This window comes from Micromesistius poutassou (assembly GCF_964030765.1).
Source record: "Micromesistius poutassou genome assembly, chromosome: 12".
Taxonomy (NCBI): Eukaryota; Metazoa; Chordata; class Actinopteri; order Gadiformes; family Gadidae; genus Micromesistius; species Micromesistius poutassou.
The window spans coordinates 3,615,077-3,635,012 of record NC_140282.1 but is presented as its reverse complement, the minus strand read 5'-3'; the positions used below and the strand labels follow the sequence as shown (position 1 = coordinate 3,635,012).

The window sequence follows — 19,936 nt, the reverse complement described above, 5'->3', positions numbered from 1 at the left end:
ACACTCCAGGCACTCGTTTTCAATTTGAGCATAATTCTGCTCTGTTGGAGCAAATACCACAGCCTTCTTCACATCCGAGGGGGCGGCTTATCCACGACGGCGTCCATGACCTGCTTTCAAGAATGTGGAGGTTATATACAAATAACCTTGTATCCATCAGATAGCAGTAGCATGCCAGCTAAGACCCCTAGTAAGAAACAGTAGATACGTCACTACTGGTGTGACATAGCAACATTATGGCGTAACTACGAGGGGATTCAGAGATCTGTGGAAGGCTTCAGATTTCAAGGTTCCACTGTCTGTAGAATCAATGTAGAATGTGTGTGTGTGCACAGGTAAAGAATAAATGCATTTGTACAAAGGCAATTTCTTTTTTATTGTTATTTGAAAATCAATATCAACATATTGTGACAGACTGTGTGTCTGTTTGATGGTTGTATGTTTCAAATTTTGACTGTGGCTATATGATGGTTGAGTGTCTGTATGATGGCTGTGTGCTTCGGGTGTTGACCATGTCTTTATGATGGTTGTGTGTCTTTATTATGGTTGTGTGTTTCAGGCGTCGATTATGTTTGCAGCTGCCAGGAGGGAGCTGAACAAAGAGTCTGGTTTCTGACTCAACACATCAGGTCTATCAAACTCCACCACCTGGAAGACACAGAGAGGATTGAAATGTGACTTTTGTGTGTGTACGTGTGTGTGATTATAGCTGTACTCATATATCACCTGTCCTTGGTCCATAAACGATCAGCTTACAGCACGGTATTTATATGTCTATGTACATCATGTATAGCAGTGTGTGTGTGTATATATGCAGTACATCTCTCACCTGTCCTTTCTCCATGACCAGGATGCGGTCCGCCTGCAGCACGGTGTTGATACGGTGAGCGATGGTGAGGGTGGTGCAGAACTTGAACGCCTCTCTGATGGTGGTCTGCATCAGGGCGTCGGTCTTGGCATCGATGGACGCTGTGGCTTCGTCCAGGAGGATGATCTGAGGCCGGATATGGAGGAAGTATGATTGGAGAGGAGGGGCTTCCTCTGTGTTGTATATAACACAGAAGAACACCTTGATATATAGGGGTTCTATGTCCAGAACAAGATGTATGTCTGCCTTAAACAGACGTACAGAGGACAGAACAGCATGGCAGTAGCATGGACAGATAGACCGAGACAGTCCTGCCGAGAGACAGACAGGGTCTGATGGATGGACAGACAGACACACCTTGGTGTTGCGCAGCAGGGCTCTGGCCATACACATGAGCTGCCTCTCTCCCACGGAGAAGTTTTCTCCATTCCGCATCACTTTTGTCTGCAGCTTCTTAGGTAGCCCCGAGATCTGGACATGATGGACATCACAAATAGAGCCTGGGATCAGCCAATGAAAACCATGTTGCCCCACATTGATTTCCACTATTAAACACAGAAATACTGTTACACACAACTCCCTCTACCACAATGATTATTCTTGGTGGTAGATGTTTGTACACTGTCCAGACTATGTATGCTGGTCGTACTTGAGGACCATGTTCCCCAGTTGATTGGTAACATAAATATGGACTTGGTATGTTGGAGGTAACATACCAAGTCCTTCAGGTAGGTCTTCTCCAGCACTTCCCAGAGCTCCTGCTCACTGTGTTTGTTGAAAGGGTCCAGGTTGTACCTGAAAGGGGACATTTATAAAAGGCCTTAGTTACAGAGTGTTTTTTAATAGGCTATCGCAGTCAACAGTGTGAAGAAGTAGATGATGATTTTTGACCTTTATGCTTACCTCAACACTCAACAGGCCATAAACTAAAACAACCTGTCATCAGGCTGATCTAACCTGATGGTTACGGTGGGTAAGTCAGCTATCAATCACTCAGGCAGTATGTTAAAAGTACCAAAGTAATTGGTTCTCAAAGTACATTTAAAAAAAGGTAATTTCTTATGACAGTACTATTACTTCTATTTGAGTACACTTTCACCAAAGTAACATGTGGTCAGCAAAATAAAGAATATGAATATGCGTTTTTGCACTTGCAAATAGTTAATCTCGTTTGTAGCCTGCATTCAGATGGCGTCTAATCATTCTTGCAAGCGAGTGGCTTGAAAAAAAACAAAAACAAAAACATTCAGAGTATGCAAATTATTCTGAGGCGGTATACTCTCCCGCCAAGGAGCCTAAGCCGGCTCCTTGATGAAGGCAGAATATACCCGGCAGTTTTACAAAGGCAAGACAGTGAAATTGCAGGGTGTGCCAAGCCGCGACCATACCGGCTTGGCAGTGTAAAAATGCCTATACAGACACACAGTCCATCCATACTGGTGTGTGCCCGTTGATAACGCACTTTGGAAATCAAAAATATACTTCGGTGGGGGGGGGGGGATGTCAGGCTCGGAGGTTACCTGACGGAACCGACAAACATAACGGGGTCCTGGGGGATGATGGTCAGCCTACTGCGCAGGACCTGCAGGCCTATGTGTGTGATGTCCACCCCATCGATCAGGAGGCTCCCTCCTGCCGGCTCTACTAGCCTGAAGAGCCCCACGCCCAGGGAGGACTTTCCTGCACAACACAGATATTGAGTATAGCTTACACACAATGTACTCACTTACTGTAATTTTTCAATGTTACATGCACTATTAAAGGACCAGACTGGCATATTGACACGCCCAGTGAAATAGTTTTTTTGATAAAGCAGATGATTCAACAGTCCTAAGTCCCACAGCATGCTGTTAGTCACAAGAATACCCCTACAATGTAACGAAGAGTCTTTCCCTTAAGGAGTTCAAGGAAAGGGCTTCATGTCTTGTCGTTTACGCTCATGTTAAAGATTCTTGATAGCACGTCATTGAACACACACATGCTAAGAACAGAGGGGAAGGAGCTATAGCATAAAACAAATGTATCTGTAGTTTACCTGACCCAGTCCGTCCAACAATGCCAATTTTCTCCCCAGCCTTGATGTGGATTTGGAGTCCATTGAGAACAATAGGTGTTTTCTCCCTGTACCTCATCGTGTAGTTCTGGAAGTTTATGGATCCGCTTTGTGGCCAGCCTTCTGGGATCTGAGCCTCCTTCACATTCCTGGGACCCTCGGACCCACACATCTATACAAAATAAACCAACTGGACTTCAACTCCATACAACATATGCAGAGACCTCCAGTTCACAGACATTTCCAATCCAACTAGCTTGAGGGAAGAATGGGAAAACTGCCCAAATCCAGATGTGCAAAATGGACCCAAGAAGACCAGATGCTGTTCATACAAGAAGGAAGGTGTTTCTACAAGGAGGAAGGTGTTTCTAAAAGAAGGAAGGGGTTTCTACAAAAAAGAAGGTGGTGTTTCTACAAGAAGGAAGGTGGTGTTTCAATTGAATCATCAGATCAGTTATCATGAATATTGTCATGTCTCTATTATCATTGGCGAGACTGTTGAATGACCGAGAAAGATTCCATGTACTAATCATATGTAGGTAGCCAATGATGTCATGGTGTCTGAATGAGGTGTGGTGTTGCATGGCGATGATTCAGGTCATCGTGTCTTGATGTACCTTAATGTACTCTTGGATTCTCTCCACAGAGTTGAACCTGGCGTCCACCTCTCTGGCCGAGTTCATCATGGCTTGATAACAGTTTATTACCTACACACACACACACACACACACACACACACACACACACACACACACACACACACACACACACACACACACACACACACACACACACACACACACACACACACACCGATTTTGAACACATTCAACTTTATTTACCTAACCTTAAAGAAAAACAACAGCATTCAATGTCAGCTTGAAGGTGTGCTTACCTGCACAACGCAGGTGATTGCCAGGCCTTTCATGGCAGTACTAATGTCATGGTTGGGAGTGAGGATCACAAACAATCCTAGACACAGATTCAGCAGAGAACCCAACAATGATATCCAGATAAATACCCAGTTCATCCCTGATTGAAACATGTACATGTGGCTGGTGTTGGAGTCACACAGTAATCTGTACCTGAAACACAAAATAAAATAAAGGGTCACACCTGTACCTGAAAAACAATACAAAGTCAGGGTCACACCTGTACTGCAACACAGCAAGAAGTCTGTGTTACACCTCTACCTACAAAAAACAAGAAGTCAGGGATAGGCTAGATAACAGCCTTTATAGATAGCAGCTCATATCTTACTGTTGTAAGTAGCTGTCTGTCTTGCCATAGACGCGGATGGTGCTGAGGCCCTCAATGGTGGAGGTGGTATGTGAGATCCAGGGAGAGCGACTCGTGTTCTCTAAACTCTTCAACTGACGGACTCCTCTCTGGCATATTCTGCAGAGGATACACTGGACATGCTTAACATTCGCTTTACATGCTTAGCATTCACTGTACATGCTTAGAATTCACTTTACATGCTTAGTATTCAATGGACATGCTAAGCATTTCCTTTATGCTTAGCATTCACTGTACATGCTCATTCACTTGACACACCTAGTATTTAGATGCTCAGCGATGACTTGACATGCTTAACATTTACTTGATATGCTTAGCATTGACTTTACATGCTTAGCATTTCTGTAGCCAATAGGTCAATCATTGCCCCTTTTGGTGCCCATTACTGTTACAAATAGTTAATTAATTTAGTTTATTGACATCAATAATTGAGTTGGAACTCAAGGTGGATTGGTGACAACTTACTTGTTGAAGGCAAGAGTGACAGCGAAAAAGATGATCAGAGGAAAAAACATTTGATAAAATACAAAAATAATAACGATGGCGGCGCCCACAATTGTTAGAAATGTGGTAAGCATATTGTTCAATTCCAAGGGAATCCAGAAATCGAGGTCATCCATATCCTTGGAGAATCGATTCAGCATCCGACCAATAGGGGTGGTATCAAATAAACTCATTGGACTGGCAATGATCTGGAAGTGATGCACAAACAAGGCCTTGTTGCACTATAGACCAACTATCATGACTTATAATATAATTTTTTTTTAAATAATTTTCTCTCGGCTACTGGCCACTTCTAGGCGGTCTGCTTAACAATACAACTCTCTTACCTTTTCTAACATCTTGTTGTGAAATTCTGAGGAAGCACAGAGGCTGACCTTGGTGAAGAAAGAGCTTTTAATAAGAGAAGCTATCACCATAACCACCGTTATCATTCCATAAACCAGATGGTAGAAGGCGATGTCTGGGTTCAATGTGACGTTAGCCTGGTCTTCAACAGTCACATTTGCCATCTGGGTCAAAAAACACAAAGCTCAGTGCGTTACAGAGCATGCATGTTCAGAACAAGGACCCCATTCAGAACCACATGGTCTTACTCTCACTATGCTGCACCTATGCTGGTAGCTGCCCATTACTGCTGCAATCCTCTACCCTGAGACATATAGGTATCTACACAATGATGATTCCTTCTCTTGGAGTTTACCAGTACAACCACTCTTCTGGTGGAGTCTGTAACACCCCGTTACCCCCTCTATGTGTCAGTGGATGTCAGTGTGTTTCTCACCCCAGATCCCAGCTCCATCCAGTGGGCGAGGAACATATTGCTGAGTGTTGATCCTCCACATAGCACAACGTAAAAAAGGAGGATGACAACAGCAAAGAAATAACCTGAAGGGACAGAGCAACAAAAAACATCTCTTTAGACATGTGTGTTTTGCACCCTCCAGAAACACTGAGATGTGTGCGCGTGTGTGGGTGTGTGTACCTCCTAGTGCCTGGCAGTACGCATGAACGGTTCTCCAGGACATAGAATCTTGGCTGGAGACTTCCTGTATTACCAACTGCCGTTCACCCTCCTGGACTTCAAAAGAAAAGTAGTGTGGTCATTCAAAACGGTTCGATGCTTCTCATTTGACTATGCGTAAGTGGAAAATATAGATATATAGATATATATATCTATATATCTATAGGAAATATAAGTATTTCCTATAGAGTATTTCCTATAAAGTATTGCACAAGTGGAGCTGCGAGAACGACCGGTTGCATTTTTTGAACATGCAATGACTGCTGAGTACATAAAGATAAACCTTTAGTGATAACACTGGTCGTAGTTGGTGTTTTTATCGTTGATCGACTTAACAACAATGGAATTATCTAACTTATTCCCATATCAGCTGATACTATAGGTATATGTATTGTTCCCAATATTGTTAAACACTTACATTTTTTGCTATTGATGCTGACGTCATCCATCTCATCGGACATGTCAAAGGCTAAAAAGGAGACAGACAACAGCATGTTAAATGTTAAGAGTCTACTAAACAGTAGCAATGATAATCTGTCAATCACTGAGACCCTCTACCTTTAAGAACCGCTGCTGTTTTATTAACAAGTCACCATTTCTAAAAAGGTAAAAAATAAAATAACCCAGAGCCACTGCATGAAGGTTAACTGAGCCATTGGACCTTCTACATTAATATATATTAACACCCAGGGCCGGCCCGAGGCATAAGGAAACTAAGCGGCTGCTTGGGGCCCTCTGGCCACCATAAAAAAAAAAAACGTGTTTGTTTGTTTTTAAATTCAAGTTCAGTAAACCACACTTAGTGTTTCACTTTAAATATGAGAGTTTAAAATAGACTTGTGATTTCAGTACCCTCTGAGGTTAAAAAGACACTGGTTTGGGGTAAATAACAACTATATTAATACAGGGGTGGATGACCCTCTCAATGGGACCCAAGATCAAATACAGAATGTGATATGTCTTAATAGGGCTTTCTTAATCATACAAAATGGGTTGATGTCTGAATGGGGCCCCTCAGGTAAATATCACACGATATGTGATGCGATATATCTAAAAGCCCTCTAAATCATGAAATTCTGCTTATGCCACAATGTATGTGTGGAACCCTGAATGTATCTAATCAAATATGGACCAAAATATAGGCTAGGCCTTTAAAGTAGACTTGGTTTGGGGGCAGCTAAACCCAGTGCTATATTAGTTTGCTTATGCAGGCCCTGCAAGTCAGGTTATAGGCTATGAATCTGAACGAATAAAGGTATTTCCCATCTCCAGCTGGCCATCCCCAAGATGCACCAGATTACAGGAAATCACAGCTACCAAATTCAAAATTTTCTGGAGCAGGACCCCCAGACCCGCCCCACTCCCCCATTTACACCCACTTTTGCACATCTTGGAGGAGGGGGGTCTTTATGCTTCTTTGCCCAGGGGGACAGTAGTTCACAATACATTTCTGTATTAATGCAATTTATAATGTGACATGGGGACCCAAAGGCTTGAAACAAATTCTGCTTAGGGCCCCCAAAAGGCTTGGGCCGGCCCTGTTAACACCACTGCATGAAGGTTAACTGAGGAGCCATTGGACCATCTACATTCACAGATATTAACACCACTGCATGAAGGTTAACTGAGGAGCCTTTTTTAAGACCATCCACATTAAAATATATTTACACCACTGTTTTGGAGTGTGTGTGGATGATGGCTGGTTTACAGTTTTTCACAATTGCTTACAGTTTTTCACAATTGTTTAAACACATTAATTGGAACATCAGACACAATGTGCACAACCTGTAACTCATGTACCAACTGCAATACCAATTCTGCTGAACTCCAAGCACATTTTCTGCTTTAGACTCAGATTCCCATTCCAAACCACACATTTTTCACAACACTGCACACAATTCTCTATGTCTTCCTAAATTCCCTCTCTTGGTGTTCACACAGAACACACTGCCAATCACATTTCTAAACTCCAAAGGCTGTTGTGCAATTAGCAATGTGCAATTTGCTATAGAAGGGTCACAGAAGAAAGACAAGACACTAAAGTACAGACATTGAGTAGTATCACTCTATGAGAATCTTGATAATGGTGATGATGATGAACATTGTTATTCTCATTATGGTTATCATCATTATTTAGGATTTTATCCATCTTATGGTGGAAATGTACTGGATATAAGTATTGACCCTCATGGGTATGTGTAGACGTGTATGTATGTATGTATTTATGTAGGTAAGTGTATGCATGTATATGCAAACACACTGTATGTATGACATTTGTTTGTTACTCTTAAAAATGTGAGAAGGGGGGGCTTGATATAAGCTGAAGCTTCTGCCCTACCCTTTGGTTACGACCAAGAAAAATGCATTCATTCGATCATTCATTCATTCATTCATTCATTCAGATGGTTTGTTTACAGTATTGCCTATTTTCTGTTATCTTTCATATCGCCCCGTTTTCATGTTTGCTGTGATTTACAGTAGACTGAACATTTTGGGTACAAATACAGTATTTGTTGTTACTGTAAAGCATTGTGTGTTGTTTTCTATTTGAGTATACGTAAAAACATTATATGGTAATATTCTACATTCAACAGGTGACAGTGTAACACTGAACATGCAACAGCATAATACTGATGAAGCATTCATAGTGTTTTCCATTCATACTATAGTGTTTTCCATTCTGCACACCAGTGTTCAATGAGTGATTAGAAATGTCTACTCATATGATGTATGTGTTTGTCATACATGCATACACTTACCTACATAAATACATACATATACATACACGCCTACACATACCCATAAGGGTCAATACTATCCAGTACATTTCCACCATAAGATGGATAAAATCCTAAATAATGATGATAACCATGAGAATAACAATGTTCATCATCATCACCATTATCAACTCGTAGAGTGCTACTACTTATTGTCTGTAGGCCTACTTTAGTGTCATGTCTTTCTTCTGTGACCCTTCTATAGCAAAATGCAGATTGCTAATTGCACAACAGCCTTTGGAGTTTAGAAATGTGATTGGCAGTGTGTTCTGTGTGAACACCAAGAGAGGGAATTTAGGAAGAGTGTGCAAGATATAGAGAATTGTGTGCAGTGTTATGAAAAATGTGGGGTTTGGAATGGGAATCTGAGTCTAAAGCAGAAAATGTGCTGCAGAAGTTCTGCAGAATTGGTTTTGCAGTTGGTACATGAGTTTCAGGTTGTGCACATTGTGTCTAACGTTCCAATTAATGTGTTTAAACAATTGTGAAAAACTGTAAGCAGCCTAACCTGGCCGAGTCTGATTTGACTTGTCAGGCTGGGTGAGGCTGCACACCTGTTGCACATTGAATAATCAGTGTGCACAGGTTAAACCAGCCATCTCCACACACACTCGGGAAGAGATCTCCTACATGCAACATGGAGCAGCGGGACATGTATCATTATATGCTTAACTTCTACAAAATCCTCAACTGGATTTCAACACCACCACCCTGTGTCCTTGTCTGGACGTAGGGTCCTTGTCAATAAAAGTCACCTGGGGTGTTGCAGCCACCTAGGTGGTGTTTAGCAAGCAACTTTGCTACAGACTGCATGATGGTTAGCTGAACAGCCTTTCAGACCTTCCACATTAAGTTATTAACATCATGTCTGTGAAGGTTCCAATGAATTGGGAGATATATAGGCCTACTATATAACTTGGAAAGTTAAATAGTTCATGTATCATCTCTACACAACTATAAAGAACTTCTCCATTAAAAATGTTCAATTGGATAACCAAATTATCAACAATAATAATTTTCTGAAATATTTGACAGAAAGAAATGCATTTCAGGAGACACTATTTCTCTTTGCTCAGTGGCTTAAGAAGTTATACTTAAACTAAAAGCCTTCTTAAACATTAATCAACATTTCATTATTAAAATATATTTCCTGGTCTATTCAATTGTAAGGCCTCATTAATTTCCTAAACAAGTTATTTGTCTCACCTTGGTTCACAACACCATTGGTTTGGTGGGGTTCTACAAATGGCGGCTCCAGGGCGTTCTCCTGTTGTATCTGAACCTGGGAACAAGAAAAGACAGAACTTTCACTTGGATCCATTGGGAAGGTAAAGCCTTAAGGAACCTTCACATGATGGGTGATGGGAGGAGAGCAGTAGCACCCTCCTCACCAAGCTCCCAATCCCAACTTCAAATCAAAACAGAGAAATAAAGATTATGGTAACGTTACACTAAGCTATGCTCTTCAATGAAGTAGTATCAACGAGACGACTATTTTGAGCTGCCAACAATGTAACTGGGTATTAGAGGTGGTAGTGTTTGCTACACACACATAATGATAACGATACAAAATGTTGAACATAATAACACATATTAAACATAATGATAGAACTGACGATGAGTTGTAGAGCAAAACGGCCGCCATCTTACTGTGGACTGTTCCAGCTGGTTGTTGATGAGCTGAGCATAATGTCCTTTCCCATTCATCAGTTCTTCATGTCTTCCTGCCTCCACTATCTCCCCTTCGTCCAGGAGCAGGACATTATCACAGAACTGCATGTACTGGCCAACACATTTTAGAGAAATGTTGTCATTTTCAAATAGTTTTCCACGACAAACACCTGGATCAAAATCCAGGTTTTCCAAGACAGTTGGAACCCTAGAACTCATTCTATCATTGAAAGTAGGTCTGGCTAGCCTGCATAGGAAACAAATATGTATCTGTGACTTGCCAATACTATTGAAGGAGAGAACAGAGACTGGTCAATTCTGTCTGACAGAGAGCCTGTATCACTGCAGACATTGCACCGATGCAGTGGTCCATCTCACACTCTTCATTCTAGTTCACCCTCATTCTAGTCTAGAACTACTTCCCAAGATGTCATCAACTTGGGATAACCAACAACTTGGGTTGTAATGTTGACTCATGTAAGCTCACTAAAGAGTTAACCATAAGGTAGTTTGTTTGTGGTGATTTACCAGGGTAACATACCTGGTGAAACAATGAACACTATTACTTAGTCCCAAAACAACATTTGATAAGCAACTCTTTAGACAGTAGACACTGTGCTGAGGCTTGAGAAGGCTGCTCCAGCCCCACCATAGACTGTTTCAGATGGTCCCCTACCTGGAGCTGGTGAGTCACCAGGAGGATGGACTTTCCAACAAGTTCTCTCTTGATGCATTCCTCAAAGATGTGTTTCCCCACGTGGGCGTCCACAGCAGACAGAGGATCATCCAGGAGGATGATGTCTCTATCAGAGTACACCGCTCTGGCCAGGCTGATCCTCTGTTTCTGCCCCCCAGAGATATTAATACCTCGCTCTCCAATCTGCCCAGAACCCAGAAAATTATGCATCACCATGGCAAGTTACATCATGAACTGTAACCTTCTAGTTCAATATGTTTGGAAAACTCTTGTCAATATAGATAGTCAGTGTCAGCCAGCCAACCCAATGTTTGCTATAGAACAAGACCTACAAATGATGTCACAACAAGACAAAAAATATTCTAAGGGGTAAGTTCACTATATTGGACCCAAGGGCCTATCCACAGATTGGCAATCAAATAAAAGGATAAAATAGTATTCTAATGTATTATGTTTGCTGTCTAGTTATAAAACTTAACGTTACCAACATGCAATAAAGTCCTCCGATACGCCTCACCTACAATGTGAGACTATTTAAAATACCTAAGTACCTAAGTAATTTAAAATTACTTAGAAATCAGATTTAAAGAATATAGATAGCATTCATTCCTACCTCAGTCTGGTCTCCATTTGGGAACATCTTAATGTCTGGTATGAGGCTACAGCAATGGAGAACTCTGTTGTAGCTGTGAGAAAAGAACCAAACCAGGAATTCTTAAGTGAGGCTATATTGTTCTGAAGTTAATGAAGTGTAACCAGGAATTGAGTTTCACATACTGGGAAAATTTACTGAAGGTCTGGTCTTCAGTAGACATATCTTATCAGACACTACCCTGGGTGTCCTGATCAGACATATCATATCAGACATGGCCACATTCTGATATGTGATGTTTTATAAAAATGTTGGTTATCTAGTTAGTAATTATGCAATTCATCTAAATCCATAATTCTGGGTTTGTTTATTAAAACTGTTAATACCGGCCCTGATCAAAAGGTTCCCCCATCAGTATGTTCTGCTGAACCGTTCCGTGGAATATCCACGCTTGCTGGGGCACATAAGCAAAGGACCCCCTGGCTGTGACGGAGCCCTGCTGAAGATGCATCTGCAATTGAAATCCACCAAATGATTATAAACAAGCATTTTCCTCCACTAAGTCTCGTACCCATGTACCCTCATGTGGGGTGCATTGTTCCATGGTTAGGAAAGTGTCCCTACGACACTGATTACTTTCTTTAAGCCAGTGACATGATGTTTAGAAATGTATGATTGCAACACATGAAATCACCTGTTCTAAGAGGCTGGATATTAGCGATGACTTCCCGCTGCCCACATTCCCACACACTCCCAGCAGGTGGCCCTTCAGGAGAAACATCAGAGGGAGATTTAGCCTTGAACCCTCAGCCACACCCATTTAGTCTGTCTGACTCTAACAGTCACCTTAGGTAATGTGAAGGAGATGTTTCTCAAGGCAGGCAGGACTTCTTCCTTATTCTCATCCTTGTCGTCCAACTGGTTGACCAGCAACCCGTTGTCTGTGTTGGCACAGGCTTGTTCACTGGCTGGTTTGGTCCAGTACAGAGTAGCATTTTCTGTCACTATGGCTGAGCCAGTATCCGTCTTCTTGATCAAGTAGTTCTCGGGGTTCTTCAAAACTAATATTGACTAGGAAAAATAAGGGTTTTAATTTGAGACAATTAAGAAAAACATATGGCTGGCCATCTCCCTACAGTCTTAGAAGTTATTAAAACAAAGTATACTATTGTATTTGGGTACTAGAAAGGACAGCAATTTTAGAATAGTCGTTTTAAATTGATAAATGAAGGTTCATGGACTGTAAACCCAAGTCCGGCATAATGCTTAATATTAGGCTAAATGAAAGGATTAAAGGATTCTTACCTTGATTCGTTGCAGAGCCACTAATACCTGTCCCAGGCTCAAGATAGCCAAAGGAATCAATTGTGTCAGGACAGCCATGTTGCTGAAGATGGCAATGAGGGTCAAAGCCTGGTAGAAATTATATTTAGAATATTTTTAGAATTGTATCTAGTCAGCAAAGGATAATAACAAAACATGATAGCAAATCATAAATATATATATATATATTGTGGCAACCCGGGCCGAACACAGCGGCCCGTGAGAGGGCAGGTGATCCAGGGGGTCTACCTCCCTTTTCCACTAGAGGGCGCTCGGGACCGCAGTTTTGCTACAACAATCAACGCAATGGAAAACACCTGCGCAGGTGAGGGGCATAAAAGTGATGTGGATGCGCTGTCTAATGGGAAGCATGTGGTTGCAGCTAGACGATCGAGTAGTACACGTCCGAGACGTAACCGCCGAGAGAAGCCTGACGGAGTAACCGGAGATCCCGCCGCGCACCGGGACCGGGGCAGTGACCGTGAGGAGAGACCGGGGAACCCCAGAGGCTCACGGAGCCCAGACATTTAGTTATAGTCAGTGGCGGTTTTAGCTACGGGCGATACGGGGCCCCCCCACGTCAACAATTCCCCCCCGCAACAACTTTCCGGGGGGGGGGGCGCACGGAGGGGGTGTCGCCCGGGGCGCAATTCAGTGTAGAACCGCTACTGGTTATAGTTAATATCCGGTGTGAGTGGACCTCCACGTATGATTTTTGATTTAATAAATGCGCCTTTTTTTCGGCTTTTTGCACTAAGACTCTCGTTCTGATTGGGGGGGAGCCTGTCCGTACTGTCGCAAATAACTGCTCGACTGCTATATTGGTAACCCGGCTTCGTACTGTCGCAAATAACTGCTCGACCTTCTACAGAATCTCACGCCAGCGGAAAAACCAAAAGTTGGCAGCCCTGCGACCGTCACGCGCGTTCCCCATAATATCCCGAGTTTGAGAGGTCAATCATGGGATATTGCCCAATATCCCGAGATAGCAACCAATCAAATTGCGCCATCTTAGGAGGTTCACGTGTAGCATATAAATAATACATACATACATAGCCTATATACTAAAGAGTGGATGAGAGCAAGATTCATTTACAAATTGTTATATACAGAGGATATAACAATTTGGAGAATACCAATATTCTCACACAGTATTTCAAGCTGTTACACAATTCTACGGCATTTATAAGAATCTTTCATTATAGCTAAAGCTAACTTTAAATTAACTATGGGTTGCCAACTCCCAGAGTTTCAAATAAGGGACACCTCTTGGCCGCGTGCCAAACCAGGCGACGAGATTGTTGGGGGGGGGGGGGGGGGGGGGGGGGTTATGCGGGATCGCGGGCAGACGAGATTGTTGACGGGGGGGGGGGGGCGGTTATACGGGATCGCGGGCAGACGAGATTGTTGAGGGGGGGGGCGGTTATACGGGATCGCGGGCAGACGAGATTGTTGACGGGGGGGGGGGGCGCGTTTCCAGACACCGAGTACTTCTTATAGCTTTTGTGTGTGGCCGTGGGAGGTGCGCACGCAGTCCGCAAGTGAGCGAGTGACTGAGAATCACCATAACGAGCTGTCATTCTTCCACGACCCCAAAATACGGAACAAAGTGCGTCCCGTATCAGTTAATTACGGGACAGGTCTTTTAGTTGCCAAATACGGAACGATCCCGTATTTTACGGGACGGTTGGCAGATAATAAAAATGTATAATAGTTGTACACTTACTTGAGCACTATTCAAGGGAAGACCGAGCGAGGTGTGAGTGATGATGACAACCGTGCTTGCGATAATGGTGTTGAGGATGACAATGTTAGCGTTCAAGCTAATGGTGAAGCATGACACTTCCAGATGTTTCCTCTCCTCAATCCTTAAATCTGGCAGATAATTATAACACATTTGTATTAACATATATATATATATATATATATATATATATATATATATACAGAGCTGCCAACTCTCACGGTTTCACCGTGTGACACACGTTTTTGCCTGCTTACACACGCGCACACACCACACATATATAAAGTATGCATTAGGCCTACAAGATTCTACAGAATCTCACATCAGTGAAAACCCAAAAGTGGGCAGCCCCGTATATATATATATATATATATATATATATATATATATATATATATATATATATATATATATATACATAGACCTGGGATGTCTTCCTTGCGCCTGATTGGAAGTCATTCATTACAATTTCAACCTGACCTCTACCTGACAATGAGACAACATCACCTGTACATCACTCCCCAGCCTAAACTCTCAGTGTGAATTACTGTTGTCTGCTGGTGTCTCCCCAGCCTAAACTCTCAGTGTGAATTACTGTTGTCTGCTGGTGTCTCCCCAGCCTAAACTCTGTGTTTATAACTGTTGTCTGCTGGTATCTCTCCAGCCTAAACTCTCAGTGTTTATTACTGTTGTCTGCTGGTGTCTCCCCAGCCTAAACTCAGTGTTTATTACTGTTGTCTGCTGGTATCTCTCCAGCCTAAACTCTGTGTTTATAACTGTTGTCTGCTTGTGTCTCCTTACGTAACAAGCAGGTAAAAGACCATGTTGTCAGTGCAGCTAATACATGTGGAAATTGGTGGAAGCTATTTCAGGCACCTTACTGCAAAATAACTCAAACTTGTATAGAATTGGGCTGTGTATTCTGTCATTTTATGTATTCATTGCAACGTTAATACGTTTAGGCAATCTCTTAAGCAAGCTATTTACCTCTAGTTTAATACCTTAAAGAGTATGTTCTCTACCACATAGATATATGTAGGTACATGTTGGCATGTGTACTCAATTATTGCTATAGTATTCTGTTTTGTACAAAACTTCCGGTCCTTCATTTCCATAATGTGGCGTTTCTGCTCAATATGTCGACAATTGGAATAGTGGGTAATGTGGTCAAGGATAACATCTGAAGATTACGCAGCCAGGCAAATCACTTCAGACTGACTAATGGAATGCAGCCAGAAGCAGCCCTTACCTTTGATCTTCTTCTCGAAGGATTCCTCCCAGGCATACATCTTGATGACTTTGATGGCAGTCAGCACTTCGTTGGTGGTACTGACCCGGGCGTCTGTCCATCCAATTGATTTATTTTTGCTCCGTTTAAATACTAAGAGTAAGATAAACTGTAAAAAGGTTTATTGTAGACACAGTTACATTATGTTCTTAACCGCTACTAACCGTTATTTTATTTTCCAGATATTAACCCCTAGTGGTGAAGTTGGGCCTTTTCAAGGTAGGGGCAAACAAGATGAGAATCTATCTAAAACCTTTTTTTTTTCATAAGTTTAATTTTGCATCAAAATGAAAGCCACCAATGAAAGTACCTTAGAATACAACCCATCCGATGAATCGGTGGTCATCTCAGTGTGGAGCGTAAACACAGGCATGCGAAATACACCGAATCAAATGTTGCAAATTTTAAAACGCTCACCTGGAATCCAATCATGGTGATGAAGACCAGTTGTCCTATGAGAGCAGTAGCACCCATAATGTACCAGGAGTAGACAGTGTAGATTAAAATAGATACAGGAACAATACAACATATATTGATGGCAATATACAGATCCGCCAGCGCTGCGGATTCAGTGGTAATGACGTTGATGAACTGAAAAACAGTAGGGAAAAAAATATCCATGAAGAGATTCGATATCAATATGTTGTTTCGGCTGATTAGCATCAAATACAAAAGTTTGGTTGAATGTGGGAACAATTTAGTGGTTATATAGTGGACAATTCCTACCTCTCCCAGGGAGACCATTTCTCCCCTCAAAGTCATGAGTTTCTTGTAGACATACAAGCTGAAAGCACCCTTCAGCCTGATGCCTGCTCGCATATTAAACATCTTCATCATGGAGATAAAGAAGCAGTACAAAACCTGCGTTGAAAAGTAGCCAAAAGCCAGACCAATTCCATGGCTGAGAGTCGAAGACTCTGGCGAATACTCCAACATACTGTAGGTCATAAAACTCTGCATGGAAAGATATGAACATTTTAGCCACTACTTCTCTGTGGTTGATTGCTTTACCTTCAGTGTTGCTGCTTGCAGCTTTCTCAGTATTTTTCAGAATTTTATAAAACAAATAACTTAACAAAACTACTAGTCTGGCTTCAATGTTCTACAACACACAGAGAAATATCTATATATATATATATATATATATATATATACATGAAGTGTAAAATAATATAGGCAATATTATAATATAATCTATAGGCCTATAAGTAATAATTATATTATTATATTATAATTCTTATAATTATATATATATATATATATATTTAATTATATATTTTTATTTATATATATATATATTTTTTTAAATTGAATGATCAAGAAAACAATTACAGACATCTTACCCCTCCAACGTTAAACAAAGTGGCAATAGAGATGGTAACAATGGAAAGCAGAAAGTTAGCCATCTGGAAGCGAAGAGCCACTCGTAGCATAGAGACATTCTCCAGCCCTGCTTTATCTATTTCTTCTTCTAAGGTCTTCCTGAGCCTTTGAGGCAGGAGACAAACACAGAAACAAAATAAGCACACAGCTGTGTGTCCTTCATCAATGTGAAGATTCTGGTTCCCTAAAGAAAGAAAGCCAAAGAACCCGCCCTCTCTGGCTCCATAATTAGGAAAATTATTCAAATGAAACTATTTTCGAGAGAAAGAATTTCCTCTATTTTATTCTATTCTAATTACTAGATTTATTAGAATAAAGTGTGATCTTTTGGGTCCATTTACTGTAATTTAATAGTTTTCTAATCAATCAAACTAACCAATTTTATTCAAAACATTTAATTCATACATATACTGTACATGACAACTTCTGGTCTTCAAGGGGCCTAGGCATTATGTGCATATTTATCGCTAATTAAGCCGTCCTACTTTCACACATTGGACTGAAAATCTGAAGAAGAAAAAAAGGCTCTTACAAGATTTCATTCCTGTCGACTCCATTTTGGTGTGAAATGGTATAGTTGCTGACATCCAACTTTTTACGCAACAGACCCCATATGATGGTGCCCATCCAGTGGAATGTTATCGAGGACAGGAAGCCTGGATCCTTCATTACGACAGTCCTGAACACATCAAACCATTTCAGTGTATCTTAAACACTCATTTAGGTGGCCTCCATCACTATTGAACTATAAGTTACAGTCATTACTGCCAGTATAACTCATTTATATTTTATGGGACCTTTATTCTTTATCAAAAGATTGGAATATAACCGTCTTCCAATATTCCATATAATAGGTAATCTATGTAGTACTTTTTTCTACTACTATTACTTATTTAAGGGAGGTGAATCCTTGAATTGTTGGCATTAGAACTGTGCAAAGGCATAGCAAAACCATCAAAGTTACAGATTCACATGCAGGTTTTGATGTGTGTGTTACTGACTTACTCTGACAAGACATTGAACAGAGGTTTTGGGGTATGAACACTTTGATCTTCTGGACCTGTGATGATGGGCTCTTGGTCTTCTGTGTCCCTCTTAGAGAGACAGAAATACACAAACACGTAGATTTAAGGCAGGCACAGTGGTCATATTTTATATGAAATCTATAACACTGTTCGGACAAATGTACTTGTTGTAAGTCGCTTAGGATAAAAGTGTCTGCTAAATGCCCTGAATGTAAATGTAACACAAAGAAGATCAGAGAGGTTTTCAAGGCCGGTACTTACAGGAACAAGTTCCATTGTATCCATGTTTTTCTTAGTAGTACATGACATTTGTTCTGGTTTGCTCTGTCTGTTCAACTGAAGACTCCAATGTTCACTACTACAAAGGATAACTTTTCAGAACTTTCATTTTCAGACTTTCATTAATAAACATAGCTTAATACAAAATAATAATAAAAATGCTCAAAACATTGATCATTAACATCCCCTAACCTGCTGTTTGGTTTGTCATTTGACATTCACCTATTATTGAATATAGAGCCGAGAAGTCTTGTTTTAAATACTTAACATTGTACAATGTTATCATTTTGCAGTCTCTAAAAAGAAATTGCATTTAGGAAGCAAACAATCGAAAATCCCAGACACTCTATAAACTATATTTATAGCTTATCTATGGAAAACACAACAACAAATGGGATTATAATTCAGACTGACAATAATATTACTGTAGTAATACTGTTGAATGATGACATCACCCACAATTTGAAAAACCTGGATATCACCCTGGATATAAATAAATAAATACATTAAAAAGTGTAAGATTAATATTTAAATGTCTTTGTTGATCCATAATTGGTTGGGTAGGACCTGAGTTACTATTTTGTAACCTATATCTCAGCTATATATATATATATACACAAGTGAAATAGTGTATTACCACGTACCTTGCTGAGCATCTTCAACATGTCTTCTGAAAGCTCTTAGACAACACGTTCTACGTAACAGCCATAGCAATGTATAACTTGATGTTTAGCTGGAGGCTTCGTACCAACAAATAAACTCATTCTCTCTCTACATACAAACCTACCGGCATAGAGGCAAACATAAAACCCTTGTGTGTATATATAAACCTGTTTCTGGGGCGCCCCGGTGGCGCACTGGGCTAAGGCGCATACCATATAGGCACAGTCCTAATCGCAGAGACCGATCGAATCCGGCCTGGATCTTTTACTGCATGTCTTCCCCTCTGTCTTCCACACTTTCCTCTATCTCTCTCTACAATAAAACTGCTAATATAAATCTTAAAAAAAAAAAACCTGTCTCTCAGCCTAAATAAAAACAGAATTTAATAATTTAATAAATAAGTCATTATTTATTCACTTAAGGCAAGTGAAAGTATGGACTTTATTGGACAAGTGCCCAAGAGTTGCATCAAATAAGTTCAAGTAGCAGCCTTGTTGCTTCTTGACCAATTCTAGAATAAGCAATAAGTTCTTATTATTATTATGATGGGGGAAAAACACCTATATGGCGCTGCCTGGAATGTGCGTGATGTTGTGATATTTCACACTAACATATAGCCTACTGGACAGGCTGAGTGTGCCACTACAAAATGAATAAAAAACAACTTTTAGTTATTTTTATTTGAATTCATTGTTTATTGACTTAGTTACCATTTGCATATCAGTATGACAGTTGATTGTTTATTTTGT

At 40.8% G+C, this 19,936-nt stretch overlaps 1 protein-coding gene across 1 annotated transcript; it reads right to left on the bottom strand.

The window, feature by feature from the left end:
* Positions 1–555: 555 nt before the first annotated feature.
* Positions 556–19,189, bottom strand: abcc12 (ATP-binding cassette, sub-family C (CFTR/MRP), member 12; the record flags this gene model as incomplete). Its single annotated transcript, XM_084475885.1, has 24 exons — positions 556–648; positions 830–994; positions 1,226–1,339; positions 1,585–1,663; positions 2,389–2,548; positions 2,904–3,093; positions 3,539–3,590; positions 4,038–4,043; positions 4,182–4,319; positions 4,686–4,912; positions 5,051–5,233; positions 5,506–5,609; positions 6,164–6,214; positions 9,729–9,804; positions 10,173–10,304; positions 10,870–11,073; positions 11,504–11,576; positions 11,869–11,993; positions 12,177–12,248; positions 12,329–12,543; positions 15,799–15,946; positions 17,181–17,325; positions 18,226–18,314; positions 19,169–19,189. 24 exons carry the CDS (start codon positions 19,187–19,189, stop codon positions 556–558), a joined length of 2,862 nt encoding a protein of 953 aa, XP_084332011.1.
* Between the last annotated feature and the right edge of the window lie 747 nt (positions 19,190–19,936).